The 12492-nt window shown below is 46.5% G+C and overlaps 1 protein-coding gene across 2 annotated transcripts in view; it reads left to right on the top strand.

Moving 5' to 3' along the window:
- The first annotated feature begins 207 nt into the window (after window positions 1-207).
- Window positions 208-12492, top strand: part of LOC148477720 (acyl-coenzyme A thioesterase THEM4-like) — a 34901-nt gene continuing 22616 nt past the window's right edge. Inside the window, exons 1-5 of one of the 2 annotated variants that reach the window (XM_088456278.1) lie at window positions 208-265; window positions 8803-8885; window positions 8968-9124; window positions 9468-9621; window positions 9732-9842. In XM_088456278.1, coding sequence (XP_088312404.1) covers window positions 8823-8885; window positions 8968-9124; window positions 9468-9621; window positions 9732-9842 — 485 coding nt within the window. In that variant the 5' untranslated portion in view covers window positions 208-265; window positions 8803-8822. Of the gene's footprint in view, window positions 266-7901; window positions 7991-8802; window positions 8886-8967; window positions 9125-9467; window positions 9622-9731; window positions 9843-12492 lie in introns of those variants that run through there. The other variant, XM_088456277.1, reaches the window with a different exon arrangement.

Raw genomic sequence — 12492 nt, 5'->3', positions numbered from 1 at the left:
CACACTGTACAATTATCGGGCCAATTTGTTATTAATTGGCCTTGGACTGTTAGGGTGCCTTGAGGACGGAGTTTGGGAACCACTGCAGTGACCCCCGAACAGGACACGTTTCCCAGGTCTCCCTGCAGGTGCACAGGTGTAGTCATTACTCACTGACGCACAGGTGGAGCTAATTATCTCACTTGTGGTTCTCTGAGGAAACTTGAAAAACCTGAACTGTGTGGGGTCCTGTAGGCCGAGTTTGAGAACCTGTGCCCTAGAGACTGTAAGCTGTAATGGGGGCAGGGACGGATATAAATGGGAAATGTTCTCTATGCAGCGCTGCATAAATTAGTGGCACTATACAAACATTAATAATAATGTACGTTTCTAAAAAGAGGCATCTATGTGTTTTTAGACATGTTCTGTTCTCAAGTTTCACTCTATATAAATGATTAGAGGGTACATGGTAAGTATATTGTGCACACAAATGTCTTCATATAAATGATTAGAGGGTACATGGTAAGTATATTGTGCACACAAATGTCTTCATATAAATGATTAGAGGGTACATGGTCAGTATATTGAGTACACAAATGTCTTCATATAAATGATTAGAGGGTACATGGTAAGTATAATGTACACACAAATGTCTTCATATAAATGATTAGAGGGTACATGGTCAGTATATTGAGTACACAAATGTCTTCATATAAATGATTAGAGGTACATGGTAAGTATAATGTGCACACAAATGTCTTCATATAAATGATTAGAGGTACATGGTCAGTATATTGAGTACACAAATGTCTTCATATAAATGATTAGAGGTACATGGTAAGTATATTGTGCACACAAATGTCTTCATATAAATGATTAGAGGGTACATGGTCAGTATATTGAGTACACAAATGTCTTCATATAAATGATTAGAGGGTACATGGTCAGTATATTGTGCACACATATGTCTTCATATAAATTATTGCTTGTTGTTCTATATACTTTGCAGCGATCCCACTACTGGGGCGCAGTCGCACCAACGCATGCATGGCGTCACTGCGCACATGTCATAGCCACGCCTCCCCTGAGTACCGGTAATCTCTCATGGCGTCACTGCGCACATGTCATAGCCACGCCTCCCCTGAGTACCGGTAATCTCTCATGGCGTCACTGCGCGCATGTCATAGCCATGCCTCCCCTGAGTACCGGTAATCTCTCATGGTGTCACTGCGCGCATGTCATAGCCACGCCTCCCCTAAATACCGGTAATCTCTCATGGTGTCACTGCACACGTCATAGCCACGCCTCCCCTAAGTACTGGTAATCTCTCATGGCGTCACTGCGCACATGTCATAGCCACGCCTCCCCTGTGTACCGGTAATCTCACATGGTGTCACTGCGCACATGTCATAGCCACGCCTCCCTTGAATACCGGTAATCTCTCATGGCGTCACTGCACACGTCATAGCCACGCCTCCCCTGAGTACCGGTAATCTCTCATGGTGTCACTGCACACGTCATGGCCGTGCCCATGTTCATGACTGTGGTCAGGTGACTAGGCGGTTGATGTGCACGCTATTGCGGCTGCGCCTGTTGCCCCAGCGTGACTGTCTTTATGCTAATGCTGTGGCCGATGGATTTCTTACAGAGGCGCCGCCGCGGTGCGTATTAAGACGCACCATTGGCCGCACTATCGAACTTTGCACCAGCCCTATGGAGGTGCAGAATCTCCGTCTGAACATGGCCGCTGGTGTCTGTGCAACTGCGACAAAATACACAGTCGCTGACCGCGACAAGCACACGTCCGGCTAGCCACCCTTCTGATACCACCAAGAGGTGCCCACTGACACTGCCTCTCCCTGCGGTAACCTTAGGAGGTATGCACAGACAATATCGGCCGCCTGCGTGCGGCACTGACATAGCGGGCACCTCTGCCAGGCACTAGGTGCGCCCAAATGAGCAATACGGACTACTGACAGAGCATTCTAATGATTATAGACATAGATAATATACACGCTACCGTGTGCAGATGCATATAGACATGTAACATATATTGCAACATGCATATTTCAGAAACATTTGCTTTTAAACTGTAAATATACATGCCACGTGCGCTATTGTTCTAGGTGCAGTCATGTGGCCTATACTGGCCTATACAGTCATGTATTGTTCTAGGTGCAGTCATGTGGCCTATACTGGCCTATACAGTCATGTATTGTTCTAGGTGCAGTCATGTGGCCTATACTGGCCTATCAGTCATGTATTGTTCTAGGTGCAGTCATGTGGCCTATACTGGCCTATACAGTCATGTATTGTTCTAGGTGCAGTCATGTGGCCTACACTGGCCTATACAGTCATGTATTGTTCTAGGTGCAGTCATGTGGCCTATACTGGCCTATCAGTCATGTATTGTTCTAGGTGCAGTCATGTGACCTATACTGTCCTATACAGTCATGTATTGTTCTAGGTGCAGTCATGTGACCTATACTGTCCTATACAGTCATGTATTGTTCTAGGTGCAGTCATGTGGCCTATACTGTCCTATACAGTCATGTACTGTTCTAGGTGCAGTCATGTGGCCTATACTGGCCTATACTGGCCTATACAGTCATGTATTGTTCTAGGTGCAGTCATGTGGCCTATACAGTCATGTATTGTTCTAAGTGCAGTCATGTGGCCTATACAGTCATGTACTGTTCTAGGTGCAGTCATGTGGCCTATACTGGCCTATACAGTCATGTATTGTTCTAGGTGCAGTCATGTGGCCTATACTGGCCTATACAGTCATGTACTGTTCTAGGTGCAGTCATGTGGCCTATACTGGCCTATACAGTCATGTGGCCTATACAGTCATGTATTGTTCTAAGTGCAGTCATGTGGCCTATACTGGCCTATCAGTCATGTATTGTTCTAGGTGCAGTCATGTGACCTATACTGTCCTATACAGTCATGTATTGTTCTAGGTGCAGTCATGTGGCCTATACTGTCCTATACAGTCATGTACTGTTCTAGGTGCAGTCATGTGGCCTATACTGTCCTATACAGTCATGTACTGTTCTAGGTGCAGTCATGTGGCCTATACTGTCCTATACAGTCATGTACTGTTCTAGGTGCAGTCATGTGGCCTATACTGGCCTATACAGTCATGTACTGTTCTAGGTGCAGTCATGTGGCCTATACTGGCCTATACAGTCATGTATTGTTCTAAGTGCAGTCATGTGGCCTATACTGGCCTATACAGTCATGTATTGTTCTAGGTGCAGTCATGTGGCCTATACAGTCATGTATTGTTCTAAGTGCAGTCATGTGGCCTATACTGGCCTATCAGTCATGTATTGTTCTAGGTGCAGTCATGTGACCTATACTGTCCTATACAGTCATGTATTGTTCTAGGTGCAGTCATGTGGCCTATACTGTCCTATACAGTCATGTACTGTTCTAGGTGCAGTCATCTGGCCTATACAGTCATGTACTGTTCTAGGTGCAGTCATGTGGCCTATACAGTCATGTATTGTTCTAAGTGCAGTCATGTGGCCTATACTGGCCTATCAGTCATGTATTGTTCTAGGTGCAGTCATGTGACCTATACTGTCCTATACAGTCATGTATTGTTCTAGGTGCAGTCATGTGGCCTATACTGTCCTATACAGTCATGTACTGTTCTAGGTGCAGTCATGTGGTCTATACTGTCCTATACAGTCATGTACTGTTCTAGGTGCAGTCATGTGGCCTATACTGGCCTATACAGTCATGTACTGTTCTAGGTGCAGTCATGTGGCCTATACTGGCCTATACAGTCATGTACTGTTCTAGGTGCAGTCATGTGGCCTATACTGGCCTATACAGTCATGTATTGTTCTAGGTGCAGTCATGTGGCCTATACTGGCCTATACAGTCATGTACTGTTCTAGGTGCAGTCATGTGGCCTATACTGGCCTATACAGTCATGTACTGTTCTAGGTGCTGTCATGTGGCCTATACTGGCCTATACAGTCATGTATTGTTCTAAGTGCAGTCATGTGGCCTATACAGTCATGTATTGTTCTAAGTGCAGTCATGTGGCCTATACAGTCATGTATTGTTCTAAGTGCAGTCATGTGGCCTATACTGGCCTATACAGTCATGTACTGTTCTAGGTGCAGTCATGTGGCCTATACTGGCCTATACAGTCATGTATTGTTCTAGGTGCAGTCATGTGGCCTATACAGTCATGTATTGTTCTAAGTGCAGTCATGTGGCCTATACTGGCCTATACAGTCATGTACTGTTCTAGGTGCAGTCATGTGGCCTATACTGGCCTATACAGTCATGTATTGTTCTAAGTGCAGTCATGTGGCCTATACAGTCATGTATTGTTCTAAGTGCAGTCATGTGGCCTATACTGGCCTATACAGTCATGTATTGTTCTAGGTGCAGTCATGTGGCCTATACTGGCCTATACAGTCATGTACTGTTCTAGGTGCAGTCATGTGGCCTATACTGGCCTATACAGTCATGTACTGTTCTAGGTGCAGTCATGTGGCCTATACTGGCCTATACAGTCATGTACTGTTCTAGGTGCAGTCATGTGGCCTATACAGTCATGTATTGTTCTAGGTGCAGTCATGTGGCTTATACTGGCCTATACAGTCATGTATTGTTCTAGGTGCAGTCATGTGGCCTATACAGTCATGTATTGTTCTAAGTGCAGTCATGTGGCCTATACTGGCCTATACAGTCATGTATTGTTCTAAGTGCAGTCATGTGGCCTATACAGTCATGTATTGTTCTAGGTGCAGTCATGTGGCCTATACTGGCCTATACAGTCATGTACTGTTCTAGGTGCAGTCATGTGGCCTATACTGGCCTATACAGTCATGTATTGTTCTAAGTGCAGTCATGTGGCCTATACAGTCATGTATTGTTCTAGGTGCAGTCATGTGGCCTATACAGTCATGTATTGTTCTAAGTGCAGTCATGTGGCCTATACTGGCCTATACAGTCATGTATTGTTCTAAGTGCAGTCATGTGGCCTATACTGGCCTATACAGTCATGTATTGTTCTAAGTGCAGTCATGTGACCTATACTGGCCTATACAGTCATGTATTGTTCTAGGTGCAGTCATGTGGCCTATACTGGCCTATACAGTCATGTATTGTTCTAGGTGCAGTCATGTGGCCTATACAGTCATGTATTGTTCTAAGTGCAGTCATGTGGCCTATACAGTCATGTATTGTTCTAGGTGCAGTCATGTGGCCTATACTGGCCTATACAGTCATGTACTGTTCTAGGTGCAGTCATGTGGCCTATACTGGCCTATACAGTCATGTACTGTTCTAGGTGCAGTCATGTGGCCTATACTGGCCTATACAGTCATGTATTGTTCTAGGTGCAGTCATGTGGCCTATACAGTCATGTATTGTTCTAGGTGCAGTCATGTGGCCTATACTGGCCTATACAGTCATGTATTGTTCTAGGTGCAGTCATGTGGCCTATACAGTCATGTATTGTTCTAAGTGCAGTCATGTGGCCTATACTGGCCTATACAGTCATATATTGTTCTAGGTGCAGTCATGTGGCCTATACTGGCCTATACAGTCATGTACTGTTCTAGGTGCAGTCATGTGGCCTATACTGGCCTATACAGTCATGTACTGTTCTAGGTGCAGTCATGTGGCCTATACAGTCATGTATTGTTCTAGGTGCAGTCATGTGGCCTATACTGGCCTATACAGTCATGTATTATCGTCAGAACTGTAGCATGAAGCATTCTCATACTCAGGAGAGTTAGGTAAATGCAGTTGGTGTGTATGGAATGTACTTTGTCGTACAATTGGTTGATATTATTTTGATGCTCAATTTTTTCTCCGACAACAAAAAGGCGATTTCTTTTATATACTATGAGGCCCGCGCTTGGGTCCACTCTGTAACAAAAATGTTCTGCACAATGTTACTGACACACACAGGGGGAATGGACCTTTTACAGGTCAGATTATCTGCTGACTCTTCTAAAGCTTTACATAAGGAGCTAAATGTTAGCATTAGAGATGAATGTAATTGCCTATTGCCGTGGTGTACATATAGCCCACTGCACGTAGTGGTAGAAATAAGGGTTAAAGTGAATTCCTCTAGTAACAAAGCCAGGAATGCAGAATGAGAACACTTGCTGTATAGGTATGTTTGCTTTGCCTTGAGTCAGGCAGATGAGCGCATTTTCCTCTTTCAGGGTGTGTCAGGTCAAATATTGTACCGTATATCAATGATTACTCATATAGCACCCCCTGCTGGCCACACACCATAAACACGTCCTTTTCAGTCTCCATCAGGGACCATGTGCATATGTAGCTGTCACGCTTTCTATTGGTAACTTAAGGGCGCTTTTCAGCGTTTCTTTGCAGTTCTGGAAAATCAGCCGGCTAAGCGCTAAACTACACCAAAGACTTCAGCGATAAGTACATTAAAACCACTCTGAGCAAAGGGACGAGTTACTGGCTAGGGTTACATTACCTGGATACATTTTACCAAAATCAAATGTCTTTTAGATTTATGATGTGTCTTGTAAAGCACCATGTAATATGTATGCACTATATAAATAACAATAAATAAATACAGGTAAGTATGGGTTATTTTTTATCCTTAAATCAGAAGACCCCTCTCTGTCCAGGCTTCCCCCATAGAGGTAAGTGATGATGTCTTCCGATGACCTTAGCTAATGGAGGTAAGCAGGGAAATGCTCATGTACTCTCAGCTTGTTAAATAGCTCTATAACACCATCTCCATAAAGGAAACATTATGGGGGCGGCTGCTGCGAGCGCTGTTGTTCTGTACACAGGGACTTATCTCCGATATCTCCTGTGTTTAAGGGGTCTATTTACTAAGCAGTGTTAGGAGACAGAGTGAAAAGTGATAAGGTACCAGCCAATCAGCTCCCAACTGTCATTTTTCAAACACAGCCTGTAAGATGACAGTTGGGAGCTGATTGGCTGGCACCTTATCACTTTTCACTCTGTCTCCTAACACTGCTTAGTAACTAGACCCCATATTCTTAAAGTTGGGGTGATACTGGGTTTTGCCTTGAACGTGCCTAAGCAGGAGTTTTAAGGACAGAAGCCCTTTGCTAAATAGGCCCCTTAATGCAATGTGCTGTGAGCTGACGTCACATTATACTGTACATGATATATATTATATACCTTTGCAGGTAGGATGAATAGTCCTTGGGACGTATGACCCAATATGGCTGCCTCGTCTCTGTATTATGTTCATGGTTTCTGTAAAGACTTGAGTCCTAATGGATAAAAGCAATATGTAAATAAAATGATTATTATTATAACAAGGATAGGGCTTACAGCAGCACATGATGAAGGGACATTTTACACCGAGCTAAATATAAACTTGTTAACTAAAGTGGAATCTCCATTACATATGGCAATAAGGGAAAGGAAGCTATTTGTACACTAGAGATGGACATCGATAACTATGGGGACGATGCTGTAATTGATACACTGTGCATATATCCATCTCATTCCCCACAGGTAAGCTGTTAAACATGACTTCCTATATGGATTCTGTGTATGATCACTGGCAGTGCATAATATGAACGATAATAAACGTGGATGGTAGGGAATGACGTTGAGCAGTAACTGATGACGTCAGTGTCCTCTCCATGAAGGGGATTTAGACATTACCAAATACACAGTCTCCAAGTTATGTCACATGGTACGGTCCGGGCAGTGACGTCAGAGACAGGGTCCCACACTATATAGATTGGATGTACAGTCATACGTGTGTTGGAAGAGGCCGAACTGTAGCCTAGCAGAAAGTCTATAACAGGCTGAGGTAAGGAGGGCGGGCTCCCGCCATTTTGCCAGAGCCCCAAATTCATAAAAGTCTATGAGTTTGGCTTACACAAAATGTCGCCCGTAGTGGAGACAGGAAAGTGATGTAAGGTTGTTGGTTTAACACAAGGACATTGCTTGTGTGACTAGTAGGGACCGCGGCGCCGGTACTGGAGGCGGGAGGAACCTGGAAGAGGTGACTGGGGTACAGATAAGGGGTCAGGGTGAATGATGCGATGGGAGATTGCGTCAGCTGGGAATTAACATCAGTCTCACATAAAGTTAATTACAAGCTGATGTGCAACTACAACTCCCAGCTGGTCCTGCAGACACAAGGCACGCTGGGTCTTGTAGTTCCACAGCAGTTAGTCCACAGGTAGCTGCCTCACACTGCAGTATAATCATTTGTGTCCTTTGCTGTGGATAATATTAGTAATTACATTCATTACTAGGTGTCATAAGAAACATACGTCATCATCCTTATAACCTCTCCCTTTTATTTGTTAGGCACGGTACAAATGACTTGCTAAAGGCGTTCGCTCAAACATCACCTGCGCACAACGCAGACCGTGCAGCCATTAAAGACACGCTTTTACTGCCGAAGAACTTTTTAAAACTATTAGTGAATCTGTCGGAAAATAAAAAAGACCCCCCCCCGAAACAGTGGTTGTTTTAAGCAGCGCATTTCTCGCTTTTCCCAATCGCGTTATAGTGAGCGCTGTCTCTGTGCATAGTTAGATGGCTTTGCTCGCACATTATAGCCTATACATAGACTCCTATGTAACATTGGGAAAGTGACATTCCATTTCTGGAATGTTAAATGCACCTTGCATGGTAGGAATGTGCTCACACACATGTCTGTATGTCACTGTATGTAACTAGTGATATGTATGTGTGTCACGCTATATACCGCTCACACTGTATGCAGAGGCTGGAGGCAGGCAGGTAACGTGTTACCCTGTGGGAGTATATCACCTGTATTGTGTAACTCTCTCTCTCTCTGTGCAGTGTCCCTGCAGGAAAGAGTCATGCTGCAGAGCTGTGCCAGGCTGCTTCGTGGGGGCAATGCCATCTGCCAGCGCCACTTCTCGGTGAGTAGTCAGGGCGGAGGATTGAACTCTACGGATTACGTCACGCAGTGTGATGACCAATGTATTCTATATCATATTCCAGGTCTCCCAACCCAGCTGCGGACACCGGGATTACGCCTTACCCAACGCCACATGGAACCGGAACACGCAGGAATTGTACCACAAGTTTCTGGAGCTCAGTAAAAGTGGCGCGTGGAAACGCATACCGTCATTTAATGCTAGTGTGCATCACGTAGAAGGTAAAAGCACCAGCTGTAATGTGTCCTGGAATGAACAAGGTAGTTTCTGTCTTCTGGGCACCTTTAAAGATTGATGAGTAGTAAGGAGAGGGCGTCCACTCCATGTACTGCTCAGTGTGGGCATCGTCAAGCTGCCAGCTTACAGCCTTAGGACTATATGAAATTAGTGTCAAATAAGATTCTGCAACCGTTTATTTCAGTAATTATTGTTAGATATCTTGGGTGGTGACCAGCTCCTGGTATGTCTGTGGGTGTCACAGCTGACTGTAATATATACATCTATGTGCATATTGGGTATAGGAGCCTGCTGAGAGGCTTTGATAGTCCATGTGCCCATTTCCAGATAACCCTTTGGAGGCTCGGAGAGACACGCGCCTCTTCACCAGAAACATGGAGCAGGACGGAGCTGGCTTTGAATACAGCATGTTTTATAACAAGGCTGAGAAAAGGATGATCTGCATATTCCAGCCGGGGCCTTACCTGGAGGGCCCCATAGGGTACGTGTGCTTACTTGTGGTAAATCTTGTAGCTGACAGAGCCAGTGTTGTTCTGTGAGTGCCAGGCGTGTGGTTCTCCTCTCACCTCTGGTGTCCTCTCTCCTCTGCAGATACACACATGGCGGCAGCATAGCCACCATTATTGACACCACAGCCGGATCAGGGGTTGTGTACAACTGTGGACGTGTTATGACGGCAAATCTGAACATCGACTACAAGAAGTGGGTTACACTAATGAATAACTGAGGTAGAAGCCAGGAAGCTGTGACTTGTTGGTGGCACTGCGCGTTGTACAGTTTTGACAGATGACGGGGAATTGCCTGTTGATGCCTAATGTCTGAGTGTGGCCCTCATGGTGAGTGGTGTCTGGTGCTCCTGGTGACTGGATGTTTGGAAGGTGAACCTGATGAATACGTGTTGCATGATGACTGGATGTGGACAGGTGTTGCTTGCTGGTCCTAATAACTACATTGTTTCCTAATGACTGGTGTTACATGGTGTTGCTGATTGGTCATGATGAATGCATGTAGCCGTGTGATTGTGTGTTGCCTGGCAGACCTGATGACTGGGTGTTCCCTAATAACTGCATGTTACATGGTGTTCCTGATGGCCAGGTGTTGCATGATGAATGGGTATTTCCTGGTGATCCCGATGAATAGGTGTTGCATAGTGGTGCAAAATGACTGGTAGTTGCTAGGTGACTGGCTGTTGGCCGGATGACTGGCTGTTGCCCGCTGGGCCTGATGACTGGGTGTTGTCCGCTGGGCCTGATGACTGGGTGTTGTCTGCTGGGCCTGATGACTGGGTGCTGCCCGCTGGGCTTGATGACTGGGTGCTGCCCGCTGGGCCTGATGACTGGGTGCTGCTCGCTGGGCCTGATGACTGGGTGCTGCTCACTGGGCCTGATGACTGGGTGTTGCCTGGTGAGACACAGGACCAGGTGTTGATGACTGTGCAGCTCCTTATGTTAGGGTGTGATGTAGCAGAGCCTGATAGCTAGTGGTTAGCTAGCACTGAGAGGATACCATGGGCTGATGAATGAAGGGAAATTATCCGTCTGGAGGTCTCCGGAAGTCTGATACCTGAAAGGGGTCTACTGCTTACTGCAAGATAAATTGAGATTTCTACTTCAGGGTCCATAGGGGGTCCACAGGGTTGACCTTGGGGTATAGGTTGGGAACCAAATCCGGGCACCACGCAGTTAAAGCTTTTAGCTCCCAGGATGCACTGGGTCCACTCTCCCTATAACCCCACCCCCAAGCCAGAGGCACCTCAGTTTAAGTTGGTGCCCGGCCGGAGTCGGGTCACCGTTAGCGCAGGGGGAGCTGATTAGCAGCCCCTAAGCTTATTTTATTTTTTTAGGGACAAAGTTTTTTTCCATGGACTTTGGACTCTTCAGAGCGGCAGCGTCGGACTGTCCATAGGACGTCTAAGCTGCCGCTCCGTCACCCCGCTGGCGCTGAGACGCCAGTACAGATCTGGGGATCTCAGCGGGACCCCAGAGTCTGTACTAGCCGGACTCTGTGGGCGCCCAGGACTGCTGCCGGATCCACGGGGAGCAGGTAAGGTCGCGGATCACCGCTTGCGGTGATCCGCGCATTTCAAATGCAGTCCTGTGCCTCCGGTCTCGGGACAGACCGGAGGCGCCGGCAGTGGCGGCGGGCCCCCCATACCCCGTGTGTCCACTAGACCACCAGGGACTTAACGATCGGTGCAGGGAGCCGGCGTCCCGGGGGTTAATAGCCGGCCAGGGGAGGCAGCCTTCCCTGTTACAGCGGCTCCTCCCCTCAGCTCAGCGCGCCTTTCAGTATCCATAGTCTGGCGTCGCTGAGCTGCTTCCTCCGCGGGCCACGCTTCTTCTGAGGTCTCCAGCGGCCATTTTATCTCTGTGGTGCAGCAGAAATCTCTGGAGATGGCAGTGAGTCCAGTCCCCCTGCGTACCTCACCATCAGGTCAGTGTACACAGCGCTGTAGCCTTCCCAGACACTGAATCTGGGCAGTTGAATGCAGTGTAATAGTGCAGTATATTATATGACATGTTTATGTATATATGTATATATCTGCATTGTATGTGACTTATGCTAGTGCTGACTGTACTTTATTCTCTCACCTGTCAGTGTATATCTATCCCTTTTCTTTATCTGCCCTAATACAGCTGTACTTAGGGTGGTTCTGAGACCTCACATTTATATACTTGTTAATATTTGTGTGGTTTGTCACATACTGTTGCGTGCTGCACATTGCCATATTTTAGATGGAACTGTGTGTTGCATACGCTGAAAATGGGTCCCTGCAGCTAATTTTTGGCATCAGTCAGGACCAGTATAGTGCTGCTTAATATTTCCGCCAAGATTGGTCAGATATGTCTGACCAGGAGATAGAGCGTTATACTGCACCCATTTTTACTATCCTGCAAGTCATGTGCTGCAGGTGTTAGTGCGGAGGATTTGACTCATAAAGGGTTCTGTATGTGGCGTCATCTGGTGCCGGCCTCTTTCACGATCCCCTTGGGCGGTTTGTTTTCTCGGGATCCTCTCAATTGCGGATCGCCGGGCGGGCCCCATTGTTGTACCTCACTTGGGGTTACTTCACCATACTGCCCTTTTCATCTCAGGGTATCTCGCAGCTTCTTGCACTCTTCCCCTGTGACACAGACTACCGCTCCCTGCAGGGGTTTTTCGCAGTATATGAATTCCCCCTGGTGCCACAATAGTCTGTCATTCCCCTTGCAGGGATTACCACAACAGCCACCCTGGGTGGATGTCGTTTTCTACGAAACGCTAATTGGCGTGGTTGACGCCCTGTGGTTACTTCCCAGTTGGCTCTGCCGTGAACTGGGTACTGTTCGGGGCTCTTTCCCTCTTACACGGG

Source organism: Taudactylus pleione, unplaced genomic scaffold (genome assembly GCF_031769625.1).
Source record: "Taudactylus pleione unplaced genomic scaffold, aTauple2 ptg000696l, whole genome shotgun sequence".
Taxonomy (NCBI): Eukaryota; Metazoa; Chordata; class Amphibia; order Anura; family Myobatrachidae; genus Taudactylus; species Taudactylus pleione.
The sequence above is the reverse complement of the archived record's forward strand: the minus strand, read 5'-3'. Positions and strand labels throughout refer to the sequence as shown.